General features: G+C 41.4%; 2 protein-coding genes across 4 annotated transcripts in view; one reads left to right on the top strand and one right to left on the bottom strand.

The window, feature by feature from the left end:
- Window positions 1-21066, top strand: part of LOC150087646 (tubulin alpha-1C chain-like) — a 58660-nt gene that overhangs the window by 6058 nt on the left and 31536 nt on the right. The gene's annotated exons all lie outside the window — the stretch shown is intronic.
- The window catches only part of LOC150087647 (rab GTPase-activating protein 1-like), a 298662-nt gene that overhangs the window by 268702 nt on the left and 8894 nt on the right, over window positions 1-21066 (bottom strand). For 2 of the 3 annotated variants that reach the window (XR_016546720.1, XM_090369174.1), the window contains exon 1: window positions 15134-15167. The exons of the other annotated variant lie outside the window; for it this stretch is intronic. Coding sequence is in view for 1 of the 2 variants with exons in the window: in XM_090369174.1 (XP_090225300.1) it covers window positions 15134-15152 (19 nt within the window). In the remaining variant the exon portion in view is untranslated. Of the gene's footprint in view, window positions 1-15133; window positions 15168-21066 lie in introns of those variants that run through there. 3 annotated transcript variants of the gene reach the window in all.

The following is a 21066-nucleotide window of genomic DNA, read 5'->3' as shown; positions in this document are numbered from 1 at the left end:
CATACTAAGGGCAGCTTCTGCAATCTTTGCAGGCAAGCTCTTGGACCTTTACGCTTGTGGAAGTTAGTGAAGGTTAGATCAGGTGTGTGTTAAGCCCCAAAGCAACTAAGGTTGTGAGGCCTTAGTATATTACCTACTTGCGTATATTCTTCGGTCGGTCTGCTGGACGAAAATTCAGTTTCTCCGGAGAAGAAAAACCATGCAACCCTCGCCTGAGACCAACTAACTCAATGTTAAAAAAAGCTGCTCAAAATTCTTCGCGTCATTGACGGATTTCGAACTTGCTGACATAAACCATGAGGATTTCTGTGTTTAGAAACCGAAATGAAAAGTTTGCTGGTAATCAAATGGAAGGTTCTCTTTGTGTGTGCAAACGGATTGATGGATGAACTAGGATTTGAACATAATCCTGAAGAATGGAGATTATTCATCGATTCTTCTAAACTCAGTTAAAAGCAGTTTTAATACACAATGGAAATATCAAATCGTTGGTCCCAGTGACTATGAAAGAAACCTCTGATAGCATGTCATTGCTTTTAAATGCCTTAAACTAAAAGAAATATTGTTGGAAAATCTGTGGGGATTTAAAAGTAATCGCTTTGTTGCTTGGACTGCAGGGTGGATTTTACTAAATATTGTTGTTTCCTATGTTTATGGGATAAAAAAAAATATTATATTAGTTCCACCCATAATCTCTTAGAGATATATGTATTATGATTACATAGATGGGTATACAATGTATACCCATATAGTATTATGACTGTAAATTGCGTGTGTTCTATGGTCGATTTGCCTGTTTTGCTGGACGAAAAAAAACCCCAGTTTTTGGGGAAAAAACCTTGCTATCTACACTTGAGACCAACTAACTCAGCCACAGAGTGAAAAAGCCCACTAAAGTTCCTCGTGTAATCGACGGGATTCGAACCCTAGCCTTTTCCACCGGGTCTGGAGAAGACGGTTACGATACCACTGTGCTACACGCGCAGACTATGTTGTGTTTATGGGATAGTTGAGCAGTAGAACATCATTATATTGTGAAAGAATGACCCATCAGAGAAGAATACAACATCAAATGCACGCCTTTAGTGAAACCTGAAATGGTCCTTTTTTCCGCCTTTGCGCATTAAGTTGGGTCTAATGAAAAGTTTTGTAAAAGTTCTGGACAAAAATAGTGAAGGTTTCAAGTACTTAAAAAGCCAGTTTCCAAAAATTAGTGATGCAAAGTTGAAGGAGAGTATATTCGTAGGTCCACAAATTAAATGGCTTTTAAAGGAAAAAATCTTTGAAACTAAACTTAACGCCACTGAATTAGCTGCGTGGAAATCTTTCAGAGTTGTTGTTAGTGGGTTTTTATGGAATAAAAAAATAGAGAACTATAAAGAGTTGATGGAATTGTAATATGGAATGTCGCTGAAGATACACTTCCTAGACTTCTTTCCGGACAACTTGGGATCTGTCAGTGACGAGCAGGGGGAATGATTCCACCAAGGTATCCACACGTTGGGATCCAACAATGATGGGTAACTATTGCTGGTTTCTGACAAGAGAGGACCATTCTGCTCATAAAAGGAAAAAAATAACTGTAAGTAGTACGATTTCCTATTTTTGCTTCCAATTTTGTGGGTCAGTTGCTTACTTAAATCCAAATAGGTGTTTATAAAGTTTAAATATGTTATTTTTTATCCATTTGGAATGTTTACTGGTTGTCATTTCTATTGCAAGCAGTTAATTTACAAGAAAAGTAAGTAGTCAAGTACATTTAGATAAGTAAAAATTCACAATTTTTGGAAAAAAGGAGAAACATGAAAACGTGACGTGCTACGAACTTTCTACTGGTTTTTTCGTTTTCAGCACATGCGATTTAGTCAAAATCAGTTGATTTCGTTCATGTTATTGAAAAAAAGTTTAAAATTGTTGGCTATTGATCCACCGGGTTATTGATCGTCCTCGCAGGTAGTAAAGTGGATAACATCGCTGCTGTTACGCCGAGTAGAAATACCCTAAATTCGATTTCTGTAGCCAATTGAGAGATACTTTCAATCGAGAGAAGAGGAGCCTTTAAACTATTTTCACCGTCACCAGCCAGTATCGAGCGAGAAGTCGAATTGTTTTTCCCCTTTACTCAGGTTTTTCATCCGGCAGTGATCAAACTTATCTACATATATAGCCGAAAATACTATTTTTGTGTTGCATATGAATCCCATTGTGTCCTGACTGTAGGGATTAACGTCCACCCCTACCCATGCAGTTATTTATTATTCGCAATATTCTTCTGGAGAGGGTGATAACCCAAGGGGCTCACATCTGGTGAGTATGGGCTTGGCACACCCAGGGTCCTGAACTGAATATCATCATTCATCTCTTTTTTAGTGATTCTCTCTCTCTCTCTCTCTCTCTCTCTCTCTCTCTCTCTCTCTCTCTCTCTCTCTCTCTCTCTCTCTCTCAGGGCACTCCTTTTTTTTTTTTTTTTTTTTTCTTTTTGGCTGGTGCAGCATAAGCCTCAGGCTTCCTTGCACCATATGGCTACTACTGCTACTAATAATAATAATGGGAGCGATGGCCCAGTGGTTAAGACACTGGACTGCCAGCCTGATGGACCCGAGCTCGAATCCCGCATTGGTTTAAGCGAACGCGACTCTATTACGGGAGAGTCGCGTTCGCTTAAACGATATAATAATAATATTAAATGATAAAAAAAAAACATCGCGAAAGTTATCCCATTGGACTTACCTTCCCCACGGCAGGAGTGGCGGCTGAGGTAGATGGTGGCACCATCTGGTGCCACTCGCAAGAACTAAATAAATAAATAAACCTGCTCATAAGCTGAAGCTAAACAAGTCCACCTCCATAGATGGATGATGTCGCAGAAAAATATTATTCGCACTGCATCGAGTGTAGGATAAAGTTACTAGAAAAATATTATTCATACTGCATTGAGCGCAGGATAAAGTCACTCGCATTCAGGCCTTAGGCAGAGGGGTCGGCACGAAAAGTTGGAGACAGTCTCCCGAGCAAGACAATGGAGCAATGGCACTGTCCCCCGTAAAGCACCATCCAGCCCCACCAACTGTACTAGTGACCACCCAGGAAGGAAGAAAACGCCAACGCATGAAGTGGAATACATATATCATGCGAGCATACTATGAAATAACCAGGCTAGAGACCGATATGACAATGTACAGATCGCGACTGTACATTGTGAACCAAGTGGTTGGAACGATACCCGGATATTCAGGTCAACGAGCAGCGATTAACAAACCAAAGAAGAACCACGTCAAGAAGAACCTTGACGTGGTTCTTCTTCTATAGAAGAATACTTGGGCACACTGAAGCAGAACCTCCTCGCACTCAGCAAGAGACTACACCTATACAAAGAGAGCTCCCAGAGGAAAATAAACAACCGAATCTTCGATGAGGACCAAATAGCCTTCTACAGGAAACTGGGTGAACATGAGAAAGCAGGAAACGGACCACCCGAGTTGAAGACGATCGAAGAGTTCTGGGGAAATATCTGGAGCAGTGAAGTTAGAGACAGCAGAGCACCCTGGATAGAAGTAGAACGGAAGAAAACGAAGAACATCAGGAACACTCACAACTGGTGAACCCAGGAATTGATAACATCCACAACTACTGGTACAAGAAGCTCACACACACACACACACACACACACACACACACACACACACACACACACACACACACACACACACACACACACACACACACACACACAGGAGCAGAGCAGTTCAATCGAATGATAAGGCACCCGGAGACAATCCCGAAGTTTCTCACTGAAGGAGTCACATATCTGAAGCCTAAAGATGAAGATACAAGAAACCCGGCGAAATACAGGCCAATCATATGCCTCCCAAAGATGTACAAGACCCTGACCAGCTGCATAACTAAGAAGACCACCTAGAGAGTCAGAACATAATGGACGAACAGCAGAAAGGATGAAAGCGGAGGAGCAAAGGATGCAAGGAGCAATTAACCATAGATGCCGCAGTTATGGAACAAGCCTTCAAGAAGCACCGCAACCTATACACGGCCTACATCGATTACTGCAAAGCCTTCGACTCCGTACCTCATAGCTGGCTAATAGAGACCCTGAAGATCTACAAGGTCAATCCGATAGTGACAAACTTCCTAGGAGCAACAATGGCAAAATGGAGTACCACCATTAAGGTCGAGAACATCACAACCACGCCAATCCCCATTAGAAGAGGAATCTTTCAGGGAGATGCTCTGAGCCCACTATGGTTCTGTATAGCACTCAACCTGCTATCCACCATGATAAACGGCAGCAAGCATGGATATAACCTCAAAGAAGGAAGAAAGAACCTGCACACCCTAACCCACCTGATTTACATGGATGACATCAAGCTCTACGCAGCAACCGAGAAGCAAATACTCCGTATCACCGAAGAATTCAGCAAGGACATCAGGATGGAATTTGGTCTAGAAAAATGCAAAACCCACACACTGCACTAGGGAAAATTAGTTGGCCGAAACTACCAGCTGTTGACTGGTAAAGAGATCGAAGCTATGACAGAAGAAGAGACCTACAAATACTTAGGGATGATGCAGGCTGAGCAGTTAGAACACAAGGAAATCAAGAAGTGCCTGACCGAAAAATATCATCAGAGACTCAGAAGCCTACTGAAAGCAAAATTGAACGGAGTGAACACAGTTAAAGCCATAAACACATAAACACATATGCATAAACACATATGCAGCTCCAGTACTAACATACACCTTCGGGGTCATAGATTGGACTAACACCGAGCTAGAAGATATCATGCGAAAGACAAGGACAATTATGACCAAGAGTCGCCAACACCACCCGAAGTCAGCAGTGGAGAGATAACAATACCTCGGAAAGAGGGAGGGAGGAAGTGGCCTGATAGAACAACAGAAAACAGCGATAGTTAACCTGAAGGATTACTTCCAGAACAACACAGCACCACTCCACCAGGCCATAAGGAAGATAGATAAGTGGTATACACCACTCAACCTAAGCGAGGAACCCCCTGAAAATTAGAACGATGGGCTAGGAAGACAGTCCATGGCAGACACTACAAAGATCTCCATCAAGATCACATCGATAACATTGCTTCCAATGCATGGCTCACAAGCGGGACGCTCTTCCCCGAGACTGAAGGATTCATGCTAGCCATCCAAGACCAGGTAATCAACACCAGAAACTATAGAAAATACATCGCAAAGGAGCCTGGAATGTCAGATGACACATGTCGACGATGCCACCTGGCCTCAGAAACGATCCAACACATCACCGCGGGGTGCAAGGTGATCACCCAGACTGAGTACACTCATAGACACGACCAGGTAGCCAGGATAATATATCAGAAGCTAGCGAGGAAATACCAGTTGACCAAAGAAAGTGTACCATATTACAAGTACGAACCCCAGGCAGTACTAGAGACCCGAACGCACACGCTGTACTGGGACCGCGCCATAATAACGGATAAGACCATCCCGCACAACAGACCGGACATAACCCTTGTGGACAAGATGGAAAAGGCTACCTACCTGATTGACATAGCGGTGCCGAACGCTAGCAATGCCAAGAAAACCCATGAAGAAAAAATTAGGAAGTACACGAACTTGAGACATGAGATCAAGGAGATGTGGCATATGCAAGAAGTATCAACCATCCCAATCATCGTGTCAACCACCGGTATGGTACCAAAGACTCTACATAGCAGCCTAGCAGCAATAGGTCTCCCAGAGAACACCTACAAGGAACTCCAGAAAGTCGCAATCCTGAACACCTGTAGGATAGTCATAGATTTCCTCGACCGACAGTAACACTAGACATTACAACCAACCTGTGTACTTGGTAGCAGTACCCGTCACGGAGTGGAATCCCCCAATCAGGGAAAAATAATATAAGAGCAACAACTATAGTAATAATATATAACGTTCAGTGGTTCATTTACTTAATTTGCTCTATTCCGACTTGTCACATCTAAAATTGATATGAGAGTAAAAAATCTCATTTCCATTGTCAAAACGTGCCCATCTATTTCTTTCGACCTTGTGCAGATACAAAAGTTTGGCAGGGTTGTTAATAATAGTAATGACGCTATGCTGCTGCAATAGGATCTGGAAGAGTTGGACAGATGGGCTGAGATGTGGCAAAAGTTTAACATTGACAAATGCAAAGTACTGAATATGGGTAATAGTAACCCCGGAGAAATGTACCAACTGGGTGGTGTTACACTCATGGTAGTGGAGAATGAAAGAGACCTGGGTGTAATTGTGCAGTCAGATATAAAGTTTTCTGAGCAGTGCAGACAGGCTACCAGAGTAGGTCATGGAGTCTTGTCAATGATATACAGGAATTGAGTGGAACAAAGGGGTGCTCTTATGAAGAAAGACTTAAGTTCTGTAAATTGCATCTTCTGGAGAATAGGCACCTGTGAGGCGATCTGATTGAGGTGTATAAACCATCCCAATCATCGGATGAATGGATTGAGCAGGCCCAATGCTGATGGGATTCTTCCTCTTGCTCAGATTACAAACCTGAGCGGGCATAGATTCAAATTGAGGAAGAGAGTTGTAGAATAAATGTGCAGAAATTTGCCTTTAGCCAGCGGGTAGTTGATTTCTGGAACAAAACTTTCGTTTGTTGTTGTGGAAGTTGATAGCTTAAATAAATTCAAGGTAGAACTAAACAAACAAACATTTGGAACGAATGGATCGGTGAAATGGGAAGGGTTTTTTTGTGGATGATGCTGTATAAGCTTGCTTTCTTGCATCATATGCATCTACTAATGCTAATCTAACTTATTACTGTACAGCGTTCTACAACATATTACCCGAAGGAATTTCAAAAAATCTAGTGTACAGTTGCTCCCGAGGATTTTATAGCTGGGCGGCTCTCTGGTTCTTTTTTCACTCTTGAATAAAATTTGATGAGGTATACCAAAAAATAATGGAAAGCTCAAAGCAGCGGAATCCATTTTGTTTAATGACGCCATGCTACAACTTGTCAACAAAAGGTCACTTATAATTTATAATTAAAATTCGATAAATATAAACTCGATGGACAAAACGTGACGGAAAGATCATGGTCAGACATATACAAGGACAGTTTTACTAATAATAGATTATCTTATTCAAATACTGTACTTTGGAAACCCTGAAAGCCCAGTCAAATGTATAAGTACTTTGTGAATATAAATATTAAGTAAATATAAATTTTCTTAACTTTAAAACAAGAAATGGTATGTTCACGGTAAGCAGCATGACTCATCAAAATTCCCATTTATTAAAACGATGCCACCTTAAAAATTTTCTGTTTATTCAGAAATGGCTGTGTATTATGATGCTAAGCACTTTATATACATAGTCTAAATTTGTTCGCAGCTTGAGGCTCTAGCCCTAAATGCGCCTTAGTTTAAAAGTAAGATAAATGTCATTTATTATAACTAAATATGTTTTATTACCTGTTTTCGCAGCCGTTACAGTGGGATGCCCGGATTTGTGTCCTGGAGTAGAGTACACTAAAGCATTCAGTAAAAATGGAACAGTGATTACAATAAACATTTTGCACTTCCTTTCGAAATAATTTTTAAACCAGGTGATTCTGTTGTGAGTATTCAACGGGAATTTAGACACCATGTCAACATTGGAAGAAATGGTAGCGTTTCAAGTCTACCATAAGAAAGACCATAACACATTGGGTTTACAGTTTAGAACAGGCCTGGGCAAACTTTTTGGCTGAAGGGCCACATTAGGAATTCAAAAAGAAGACGTGCCGCACGTAAAATACTATTTTTAGATATATATTATTTGTTATCATGAAGAATAAATATAACATTAAAAAAAAAATATTCTCTAACAACCAAGAATTTAATGAGATGAATGGAACTGTTTTACATCTTTTAACATTTTTTTAATTTCGGGTGTTAATTTTGTAGTTGAGATTCTTAAAACTGCTTATAAATGTTCATGGGTGATGCTCGATCGTAAAGAATTTTTATTTAGATTCATGATGGAAAATGTTTATTCACATATGTAGGTTGATCCAAAAATAACTAACATTTTTCGGGCAAAATCTTTGTAAGTTTGACGAATTTGTCCGAATTAAGAGTATTGTAAAATTTACAGATTTCCTCACGACGGTGCAATTCCCTTAAATCGGTATCACACTGCAGATCTATAATCTGAAGTTGTAGTTCATTCGGTGTACTATCAATTTCTATTGAAAATGGGTCGCGCACTATTGCCAAACTTGTCTCAATTTTTCGGAAGTCGCCAAATCTTCGTGAAAAGTCGTCATTCAAAGCGTTGATAATTTCACAATATTTTTCAAATTTATTTTCTGGAATCTTCAGCAGCTTCATGGTTGGAAAGTGGTCTACCTTGCTAATCAGTAAATGTCGAAGGAACAACTGGAGTTTTAATTGAAATCCATTCAAACTTTTTATCATATCATGGTCGTATAAATTTTTTCCCTTGTAACACGGCGTTGAAAGTATTTAAGTGTGTCACGATGTCCAGGGTAAACGCAAAATCACAAATATATATATAATCTTTATTGTATACAAACGTGGTATATACAATAGACCCTTCACAGCAGCAATGCCAGGGGTTTTACATTGGCTGGTGGACAATAATAGCCTTGGGGAGACGGGGCCCACATCGAAGTTCGGGCTCATCCCCCAGAGCCAACAATAAAATAGAATCAGTGTCAGATTATTTACAGGATATATGCTTTTGACAGTATTTACAATAATAAAGATATTCATATTTAAATTATGTTATATTAATATTTATATTCATAAAGAGATTCTTGACTTTATTTACAACATATTCATAATCGTGCTTTGAACATTATTTACAATATATTGGGCATTATTATGCTGCCCTTATCAATGTGCACTTTGCCTGGCCAAGGTCAGGCTCTTAAATCCAGTTATTATCAGTTAATTCGGGAAAGTCCATAATATTTTTCAGTTTTAAAAGTAGAATGATGTCATCTTTAAGATCCCATACTCGCCGAAGAACTTTTCCTAAGCTAAGCCATCGAATTTGGCTATGATAAGGAATATCTGTGTACTCGGATTCAATATCTTGAAGAAAATTAACGAATTGTCTGTGTTTCAGGCCCCTCGATCGTATTACATTTACTAGTTTAATAATACAAGATGTGACATGTTCAACTTTTAACACATTTTTACATAATACTTGTCGATGTATAATACAATGAATTGTAATTAAATTATAATCAGGATAATTTTCACAAATTTTATCCTGAATTTTCTTTAACGCTCCAACATTTTTAGCTGTCAAACTTGGTGCTCTGTCAGTTGTTACGCTTACCATTTTGTTCCATTGTAAATTATATCTTGTTAAAAGAAAAGCATTTTTCAACTTTTTCAAATATATCAGCTCCCGTTGTTTGGTCTTCAATATTGTACTCTTTCAGCACTGAGACACTCTCCCGGCAGATGAGACAAATAGTCTTCTTATTTATGTTAGCAAAAAAATATTTTGTGTTCCACTCTTCGTTGAAGACACGATGCTCCTGTTGAATTTTTCGTTTTTTATTCATTTTTAAAAGGGAGTAAATATTATTTTTATCGCTACTGGCACCAAGATGATAACCGAAGATAACGCAAAAAAACTAATTGCGGTATGACCGTCAGAGAAAACAGATTGGAACTGCGGCTGGTCAGCAGTCCTATCCTATTACTCCGCCACCGCAGCAAAGCCGTTGTCGTCATCACCGGTTGTCTGTTCGCGCAGTTAGTTTATAATCGCAAATTATACCCTTATAAAAGCGCCCGTTGGCTCGCTCCGGTTCGCGCACAATTTCAAATTCTATCTCAATTTGAACAATACAGAGATGATAAAACAATTTACAAGTCGACAAATTCTATAATGTGTTACATATACAAATTTATTTTTCAAAAAGGCTTCGCAAAAGGCATAAAATAAGTAAACTTTTTTTCGAAAATACAATTAAAGCTCGCGGGCCGCATGCGGCCCGCTGGTCATAGTTTGCCCGGGCCTGGTTTAGAACAACAGTCTGTAACAGATGAGAAATCTCCGGATCGGATGCGTGCTGCCCGTACTCTAGGAATCATTGAAAAGAATCAGAGAAACATCACAACGCAGTCCTCGAACATCTGTTACTCTTCAGTCAAGAGAATTGAACGCATCAGAAAGGAAGTGTACGCAGTACATTGCATATCGATTTAAAGTTTTATAAAATGTAAATGGCTCAACAATTACTTGTTCGTGATTTGGATATACATTTGAATTTTATGAAAATGTATAATTTCAGGGGCAAACCATGCCTGCAGAAGAGCAATGATTGAGACTTGATCAGTCGTTTAATCAGAAGTGACGTGGCCTACTTTTATTTGAATGGGTGTATAAATAAACAAAATTTTAGATATTGGGCAGCGGAAAATCCATGTCGCCTTCATGAACAACCACTTCATGGCCAAACTGTTACCGTCTGATGTGGGGTATCTGCTTTCGGCATCATACCCCTATGAAAGCCCCTGCGCCGGGGCTGTACGGGGATACCCGCTCAATTACAAGATTGTCCAGGTGGGTGGAGTGACCCCCTGGGCGGCTATAGTGGTGAGAAACCCTAATATAACGGTGACAAAGATCACCCATCTGTGTTCTGAGTGGGCATCCTGTGCACACATAATATCATCACTGGGAGAATTGTATGTGATATCCTTGTACTGTCGTCCGGGCGTTGATATTCTCCCTGCAACACAGTACTTGCAACATGTACTCACCGAGCTGCATGGAGCCAGGATACTTGTCTCCGCTGACTTGAACTGCCGCTCACCTCTGTGGCACAGTGAGACCCCGGAACGCAGAGGGTCCAGAAATGGACAACACATGGAAGAGTTTTTGACTAACAGTGGCTTTGTCGTCCTAAACCGTCCCAATAATCTACCCACCTTCAGTTCAACCCTTTGGGAAGCCACCTTGGATGCTACCATAGCTACCAGATCCCTTGCCAGTCATATTGCAGCCTGGAAGGTTCAAGAGAACTGGACCACTTCCGACCACCGAGCTATCACATTTGACATGCAAAGATCACTCCACCGAGCCCCAGTCATTAGTCTCAAACAAAACAGGTATGCAGTAGATAAAGCGAATTGGGAACGATTCAAAGAGGCTGTCATCTGCAAAGCCAACAACCTACAAACCGACCAACTACTGGGCTGCACACCGGATCATCACCAACGTGCAATAACAAATGCCATAACAAGTGCTGCAAACCAGACGATCAGGACAAGGACCCCACAGCCGGGAGCAGTCCCGTGGTGGTCACGAGAACTTGAAGTACTGAGACGGGAAATGAACCAAAAGAGACGAGCCTTTCAGAGAGCTAGACGGACCTGGCCCCCACCTGAGGTGGAGTTTCTCAGGCAGCAGTACAGGGATGCCAGGAATACATATACCGCGATGATCAGGCAGCGAAAGAAGCTGTCCTGGGAGCACCTGGTGTCTACTGTAGGCAACTCGAGCCCATGGAACATAATATATCGCATAACCATGAACAAACTGCCCAGAGGGGAGGTGACATCCTCCACGATTACCCCGCAAGGCACTATGACAAAAAATTGGCAAGATTCAATCAACAACATCCTAAATACCACCTTCAAACCACTAAACGGAAATGATACTCCTGAACAACAACTACTTTGTCTAGCCAACGAAGCTTACCAAACCACCCGAATAGAAGAGCCTTTCACTCACCATGAATTACAAACAGCCATAAGCAAATTAAAAAGCAAAAGAACTCCAGGTCCGGACATGCTGGAGCCGGAAATAGTAAAGAAAGTTGCCGAATATACCCCTGACCTCCTCCTAGACTTGTACAACCACTGCCTTAGCTCTGGCTGGTTCCCCTCAGACTGGAAGGTGGCCAGCGTGAAACTTATACTTAAAAACCCATCCAAACAGCCACAGATGCCAGAATCATATCGACCAATAGCCCTACTTTCGGTGTTAAGCAAAGTATTTGAACAACTGCTCAAACAGAGGATAGTAGAACACTACAACACAACAAATTTAACTGCAAACAACCAATTCGGCTTTAAACCTGGAAGATCTACCGTTGACGCTCTGGAATGTATCCTGGACTTAGCAGAGAGTTGCGACCGAAAATATTTCCTCCTCATCTCGATTGATTTTGCCGGGGCGTTCGATGCTCTATGGTGGCCGAGCATCCTTGCAAGACTCAGAGCAGCCCAATTACCAATGAATCTCTATGGCTGTATGCGGAGCTACTTAAGTAACAGAAGAATCTTAGTAGATGCTCCCTATTGTAGGGTGGAGCGCCGGATCTGTCGGGGATGCCCCCAGGGCTCGGTACTGGGTCCCCTCCTATGGAACTGTGTACTTGATGAGTTCCTCTGCAAGGATCTAGGGAACGTCAAATCATTGGCGTTTGCTGATGATCTCTCCTTGGTACTGGCCGCTAACTCTAGGGCTCAGATGGAGATCATCGCAAACGAAGCACTAACCACCCTCCGAGACTGGGCGGAGGGACATCACCTGACCATTTCGTCAACCAAGACGAAATCTATACTCCTAAAAGGCTTCCTGACCCCAACCAGACCGCCCCAAATTAGAATCAATGATAGAACCGTTAAGCTTGTCACTGAACTTAAATACCTTGGAATTATACTAGACAGAAACCGATCGTTTACCCCCCACCTCAACTATATACAGACAAAGATCAAAAATTACGTAGCCATGCTTGCCAGGGTCACCCGCCGAGACTGGGGGCTGAAGAGGCGCACCCTTGCGCTCCTCTACAAGGCAGCCATCATCCCAGCAATTACATATGCCTCCGGCGTCTGGTATAAAAAGGCCTCAACAGTGGTTAATCGTCGACGATTGGAAATAATACACAGACCGATCCTCCTAACCATCACCCGAGCATGCAATACAGTATCAACACATGCACTGCAAGTTATCACGGGAACCTTGCCTCTCGACTTGGAAGTAATCCGCACAGGAATGCAGCAGCAACTCAGGCGTGGAAAAGCCACAACGTATCAAGACCTTACCACAGACCCGATAAATAACATACAGGCAGAGAAGAAAAGACTGGAAACATACCTACAAACAATCTGGCAGCAACGTTGGACTGACTCAACCAAAGGTGAAATAACTCGAAAGTTTCTACCTAATCTCCAACAGGTCTACCCACAATATCCGCAATGGTTCAACCCCGGACGCTACACCACTTACCTCCTCACAGGACACGGAGCGATTCGCAACAAACTGAACCTCCTTGGCATCACAGATAATCCCATGTGCGCGTGTGGCTCTCTGGAGACATGGGACCACATAATGTATGAATGTGAGCACTATGAAGATCTACGTGGACACCTGATCACACAGATGCAATTCAACCCCAAAAACCAGGAGCATTATCTACTGGAGAATGAAGCAAATTACAAGCAATTCTCTAAATTTGCCCAGAGCCTCTACGCCAGACGGCAAACCCTCCCGCCACCAGCAAACCCTGAGCAACCAGAACCAACATAGCTCACTGCTTGAACGACCACACCAAGCCGCACTGACCTGCGGAATAACCAGCACAACAAAAACAGGAGTCTCCAATCCCTATTTTCCCATTGTGACTGAATCCAAACAACCCAACCTGGATGGTAGGCCACTGATGATAGACGACCACTTCGCAGCCACAAGCCTTCACGCCCTATTGGCGATCTGGGTCAGCTCCCTTGTCTGGCCCACTATTACTCCCCTTCCCCGGTGGGGGAGGGAGACGGCTTGCCATCTCCTTAACCTCCACCACCCTTCTCTTCTTTCTGGTGGGGCATGGGCATGCCCCACTGCTGGAGCTACCTTCCCTATCGGCTCCTTCTCTGACTATATCCCCCCCAATCTTCAACTTTCCTTCCCCCTCTCTAACTATACGCAAGCGACAGTCCCACACAATCCAAATTTAACCATCCAAATAAATTTCGCCCAAAACTCTCGGCTTCTCATTCTAGCGCCTTCACCACGCGAACTAACTTATACCAATTGATGTGTATGCATATGCATTTTTGTATGTCGTATATGTGCATTTTTTTTTTTTTTTTTTTTTTTTTTTTAGGTCCTAGCCACTGAAATCTAAGGAAATTAGGTGGCAGGACCTGCCAGAGTAAATAATTATAATACTGGTGTACCTGGTCTGCCTCCACGGGGCTAAAGTGGGGCAACGTTGGGCCTCAGTAGGGGTCCAGCGGCTAAATGACCAGATGAACAACGGTACACGACACTACACATGTACAATATCCATACACTTTTAAATCTCTGGCATTTCCAGCAAACTGGTACACCCATCACAATGTAAACAACGCGGAGATGGGGGAAACCCCTGGTGCCGTATGACCCTAAATACACTTTACACTTTACACTTTACACTTTACCCCTATGAAAATGATTCGGCTGTCATAATAATGTGGAAATGTCTGGTTCCAACTGAACAGTACTACGGCATATACCGCAATACTTTCCATGGAAACTTTAAAGGAAATGTTTCCAAATCACCTCATCTCGTTTTGGTAACATAAATTGGCCGCCACGATCACCAAGTTAATGTTTGCAATTTCTTTTATATGGAGTGTCTTAAAATCCAGACCATGTAAACTTGAGCAATTGAAAAAAAGTGATGAAATTGAAAGAATACCACCGGAAACGTTACAAAAAGATGGATAATGTGAGGATACGAATAGAATATTGTGTTCGTAGTGGTGGCCATTTAAGGGACATAATTCGTTGCACTCAAGAGTGCAACATAAATACTGTGTGCATTATTAAACTCTAATAAGAATAAATGGAACATTTTAAAATTGTAACAGTACACTATATAAGGCATGCCTTTCTCAGCTATGAGTTTCAGATTCTTGCCATCCTTATTAATATTGTACATTAAATGTGTTAAGAAGTCGGATTTTATTTCAAACAGATAACAAAAATAAAATAGATCTTTTTAGCTTCAGCAACCAACAATGCAAATTCCAGGCTGAGAAAGTTTCTTGCAATGTGGTACTAAATACAATCAGAATGTTCCAGGAAGGATAAGAAAACTGAAAAAAACTTTTACCTTGACTAATAGCATCCATTGTGTACTCTCGTTGTTATGTGAGACAATTCTAGTTACCACTCGGAGACAGGTACACGAGGCGATTACAGTAACGGAAATAGCTGCCAAAAGTGCTGCAATCTAATGATATAGTTTTTGATGATGCGTATATGTGTTGTTGACAACGGTGCTTATGTTTGACTAATAGTAGGGAAAGCTGGGGATAGGGGGGAAGTTGCACGGTCATTGATAGAATCGAGATAATAGCAATTGTGTGTTCTGAAAACAAAGTGAGCGCTGTGAAATTAGCTGCCAGTAATAAACACTGAAGTGGAACGCCTTTGAACAACATCCCAAGGCTTTTTTGGGAATTATTTAAGAAATAAAAATGAGCCGCAGCAGACTTGTACGCTGAAAAAAATGCATTTACTGCTGATTTCAAAATGGCTGATGTCAGTGCGTTCAGTGACACGAATCGGTCATTTATTAATAAATAATCGGTCTTTGACATTGCTTCAGGAAGGTCGAAAATCAAAACAGGTTGATTAAACAGGTTGAAAATCAAAACAGTATTGGACTCTGATTTCTCGATGTTTTTCCTGATTCATGCAACTTCAAAGTATTTCGCATTCTTGGAAGTTACAGTTTCATTTAAAAATGGTCGAATTAATCGGATTTTGCGCGCTTAAAAGGCAGTGATTTTAATATGGCCGAATACAATGAACGGGACCATAAATTGAGAGATAAGTCAGTGACGTTTGTATTTTGTAGATAGACTGCGCACTTTGATTTCGCAATTGTGATATGTAATTATCTGGGAATCCAAAATTACTTTTAGTTTATTTTTTATTGCTGCACATTATTGTATCTCCATGCTGACAATATTAGGAAAAGCAAAATTTCTCCAAGATGTCGTCGTTTGCATCGTGGAAGTTTTTGAGACAGCTCTATTTGGGGAAAATCAAATGACACGTTGATCACAATCAAATAAAAATACATACACAAGTTGGAATAATTTCTGTAAAATACCCATACTGTGTTAATATAATAAAAAGAATGTTGTTAGTTCTTTACCAACCCTAGGGGTTCGAAAGGAATAAATAGCATCTTCTCCAGCCTAAGTAACGTCAATCTTTTACCCAACTTCTAAGGCTTTTACCAAATCCCATCCCAAAAATCAGTATTTTCCTCAAATTTGAAGTTGTAACACATGATACTTCTTAGTCAAAGTTCTTTGCACTTTCCATAATCTAATTCTCCCAATACTTGACTATGGGGATACAATTCGGTTGCACGATCAGATGATCTTATTTCTATATCGTTCAAATTAGATTTATAAAATGCATGCTTCAAACATGTAATTGATATACATGATCATTATATTCTATTTGTAAGAACTTCAAGAGATCTCTCCATGGATTTGATAAAGCACTAAAAAAAAGAAGGAAAAAAAAAATTGAGTCCTCACAAGTATCAGTTATAAACAGGCTTTTCAGTAAATCTTTTCATATCGTCACTCTCTTCTTTCCAAAAGACTCCATGTTTTTATATTTGCAAAATGAACTTTACATACATTTATTATTTTTCATACAAATATCCTTCAAGCCCTACTCCCTCAACTGTTTATATTTATTTACGTTCTTTTGTGCGGTCAGGCACCCCCTTCTTTTATTCATTTTCTTTTGTTTATTTGGTTTGAGTAATTTTTATCAATCAGTTTATTAGTATGTGGATTGGCATTCGTTTAGTTACTTGGTTAATTTTATTATCATTTTATTTTCTTTGGTAGTTTGATTTGGTATTTGCATTTGGTTTGGGTTAGTCGACCACATAAGACAAAACTACAGAATGTTGCAGTTTTGTCTTATGTTAATTATAAGAGACTGGCCGTATTTAAGTGAGTACTTCCTTCAGCCCTGTCATGGATTGTACGCTAAGTAGGCTTTGCATTAGCAACGTCTGTTTAATACCTTGGGGGTTATCTTTTGCCCGTAATATAACTCGTCTTGGCATGGACTCCAAAGTATTGCAGGGTGCTCTGTAGTAATGCTACGCATGCGTTGCGCAATGTATCTAGTAATGCCAGCACATTGTCAGGTGGATGGTCGTGGCATCGAATGTCCTTTTCCAATAAGTCCCAAATATGCTCAATTGTGAGATCGGCGAATTGAGCGACCTTCTGGAGGACGGAGAATTCAGTGTCATGTTTCTGAAACCAGTATCAACTATAGGGCTTTGTGGCATGATTTGTTGTCTTGTTGAACGCCGGAGTTGTCTGGATACACTGTCATCATGGAGGGTACTTGATCAACGACAATAGAAAAGTAGGCGTACCCATCGAACCTTTAGTTAATGATAATCAGAAAACCCAGGGCATACCACGAAAACAGTCCCTGAACTATAGCACCTTGGCGATTTCAATTTCTCAACTCCAGCTGGCTTAAGTTTTCCAGTCACATGGATCCAGCTAGTCGAGATGCTTAGCATTTTGCAATTACTAATGACCTTTCTCATTTACCTTCCAGAATTTCAGACAATCCTAACCACACACCCAACACTCTTGATCTTTTTTTCCCACGAACAACTCTTCCAAGTACACAGTCGAGATACGTTGCCCTCTAAGCACTTCAGATTATAACTTAGTGGTCTCTTCTCTAAGGGAGCCTTTCTCTCGTGACCATTCTCAGTTTGGCATGTTTGGCATTACAAGAGTGCGAAATGGGATTATCTGAGAGATTTTTATTCTTTTCCTTGATTGGATTACTGTTTTAAATCTGATGCCAATGTTTGCTCAGATCGTATCTGAAATTATTCTCGTTGGGATGAAATTTATGCCACCCTCCACTTTGAAATCTTCTCCTGTCTAACTAAAAAATGGTTTTCCGATAAATGTGCTAATACTGTTCAAAACAAGAATGTTGCATATCGCAATTGTCTCGCATCCAAATCTCCAGGTTCATTTTCTTCCTACACTAAAGCTTGCAGCAATTGTAAAGCAGTTATTTATGAGTCCGAACAAATTTTGAACAGGCTAAGAGTGCTTCTTGCCCAAACGACAGTTGAGCATTCTGGTCTCTTGCCAAAACTATTGCTACAACGTTTTTCATCTGTACTGCTTCTACTTCTGTTAAAACCTGATCTTGATCGTTCTATTGTCACCTCAGCTAAAGATAAAGCCTACTTACTAGCATGCCTTCTTTTCTAACTGTTGTATTGACGATCTCAATTAACGACCTCCTACCATTCCCAGTACGGTCTACTCAAGGACTTCTGTGGTCTTCCTTAAAAAGGATGTCTGAACAAATTTAAACAATTTTGGTGCCAAGACACTGAAGTCCTGGTGTCATTTTTCCACTTGTTCTCCAAAATCAGTGTTTTTGCTCTTACTCTTCTTCTGTGCCAGCTTTCTAAACTTTGTTATTTCGCTGGCGTTTTTTTTTTTCTGCTTGAAAATTTGCTCATATCCAGCTATTTCCAAAAAAGGGTGACAAATCCTTCCCATCCATTTCATTTACCTGTGTTCTTTCTAAAGTAATGGAGATATTCATTAACTGCGAACTACTAAACTGTCTTAACTGTCCATCTGTTTAGTGATTGCAGATATACGAAGTGTATGTTACCCATCTACTGAAAAATTCAATGGAAAAGTTTTAAATTCGGACAGTTGTTTTTTACATTTCAAAGCTTTTGATCGTGTTTTGCATAAAGTCCTTCTAAACAAGCTTCCATTTTATTGCTTGCCGACTGTTTTCACTAATGTGAGATGAATGCATGCTGTCTTCGTCCTTTTTGTTGCGCCCCTCAATATATACAACCGAAAAAAAAAAAAAACTTCATAACACTAAGTGGACAGAAATCATGGGGCACCTACCTAGTAACGGGTAGGCCCACCTTTCGCCGTATAAGGGCAGTCACATGGCGAGACATTGAGTCCACTAGTGCACGAAAGCGTTCCACAGGTATTTCCATCCATGCTTGCTGCACCGCTGTCCATAATTCCGTCGCGTTCCTGGGTGGAGGATCCAACGCTCGAACGGACTTTTCCACAGCGTCCAAGGATGCTCACAGGGTTCATGTCCGGTGAACGGGGAGGCCATTCCATGATGGTAAAATCTGTGGAATGCTCTTCGAACCATGTTCTAGTCACCACGGCTCTGTGAGGAGGCACATTGTCCTGCGGGAAGAGTCCATTGCTCTGTGGGTGCACGATGACCATGAAGGGATGAAATGGTCTGCAAGGATGGACACGTAACGTGGACCGTTCAGAGATGCGTCTAGACGTACCAGAAGTCCAAACGTGTGCCAGTTGAACATGCCCCAGACCATTACACCTGCCTGAACAGTTCCTTGTTGACATGATGGGTGCATATCTTCGTGCGGTTTCTGCCAGATGCGTACCCTCCCGTCTGCTCGAAATAACTAGAAACCGGACTCATCGGACCAGGTGACCCGTCTCCAATCATCCAAGGTCTAGTGCCGATGTTCTTTTGCCCAGTTGAGGCATAGAGTCCTATGTTGTGGTGTTAGCAATGGGACTCTAGTGGATCGGCGGCTCCCATAACCTATTGCGGCTAATGATCGTCTAATGGTCTTGGTTGTTGTTGTTGTTATTTGGTTTTTAGGAGCATTAGCAACTAAGGCCATATTGCTCCGGGAATATGCGGTGGTCATTCCCTGACCTTTCCGCATCCTCCATATTTGGTGGTGACGGGCTCGAACCCCGGTCTAATCAATTGTTATTGTTGTTATTGTTATTTGGTTTTTTAGGAGCATTAGCAACTAAGGCCATATTGCTCCGGGGATATGCGGTGGCCATTCCCTGACCTTTCCGCATCTTCCGTATTTGGTGGTGACGGGCTCGAATCCCGGTCTAATCAAGAAGCGTGTGCTACGCACTGCTGCTCCTTCCCACCTGGCTACGGAGGTGCCTAATGGTCTTGGTGGAGACGTTTCTGGCACCTCCCTCGTTGAAGTCGGCGGTTATTTGTGCCACTGTTTGTGCGTGTAGCACAGTGGTATCGTCACCGTCCTCCCTACGCCGGGTGGAAAAGGCTCTGGTTCGAATCCCGTCGATGACGCGAAGAACTTTAATGGGCTTTTTTCACTCTGTGGCTGAGTTAGTCGGTCTCAGGCGTAGATAGCAAGATTTTTTATTCGTCCAGCAAAACAAGCAAATCCAAATCAACTAGAGAACACGCAATTTACAGCCATAATACATAGAGTATTTGAGTATATGTACGAAATTACGGGTGGCCCTAACATAATAATTTGAATTTGAATTTTTGATTTGTACCACTGTCGCTCTCCGGTTGGCTGAAACAATGCGAGACAGACGGCCACGTTCATCCACCACCTTTCTCCGCCCACAGCACTGTCCACGATGAGATGTTATTCCGGAAATGTAGTATTCCAGATACACTCTTGATACTGTTGATCGGGGACAGTGCAATTTCTGTACTATCTGCGCCATTGAGTGACCCATACGTCGGGCACCCACTTCAATCCCCAATTCACAAAGGGGATCGAAGGGTAACAGGAGTAATTACAGACCAATTAGTTTAACTTCTGTTCCGTGTAAAATAATGGAGTCACTGGTTAAAGATGCATTGCAGGATCATCTAGACAAGACTGCAGCAATAATTCAGACACAGCATGGGTTTGTTAAGGGAAAGTCTTGTCTGACAAATTTGATTGGATACTATGATGTGGTTACAAAGGAACTGGATGCAAAAAATAATTTTGATATCATGTACTTGGATTTCAGGAAAGCTTTTGACACTGTTGCGCATGGAAGACTACTGTACAAATTGGAGCAGAATGGGTATTAAGGATGAGTTGCTACAATGAATAAAAGGATGGTTGAGTGGGAGAAGACAGAGGTGGTAATCAATGGACGCTGTTCTTCGTGGACTAATGTTATTAGTGAAGTCCCACAGGGTTCGGTGTTTTGCCCA

The sequence above is a fragment of the Mastigoproctus giganteus genome, chromosome 3, assembly GCF_048544385.1.
Source record: "Mastigoproctus giganteus isolate SK-2022 chromosome 3, ASM4854438v1, whole genome shotgun sequence".
NCBI classification, from domain to species: domain Eukaryota; kingdom Metazoa; phylum Arthropoda; class Arachnida; order Uropygi; family Thelyphonidae; genus Mastigoproctus; species Mastigoproctus giganteus.
This window is presented reverse-complemented; position numbering and strand designations above follow the sequence as displayed.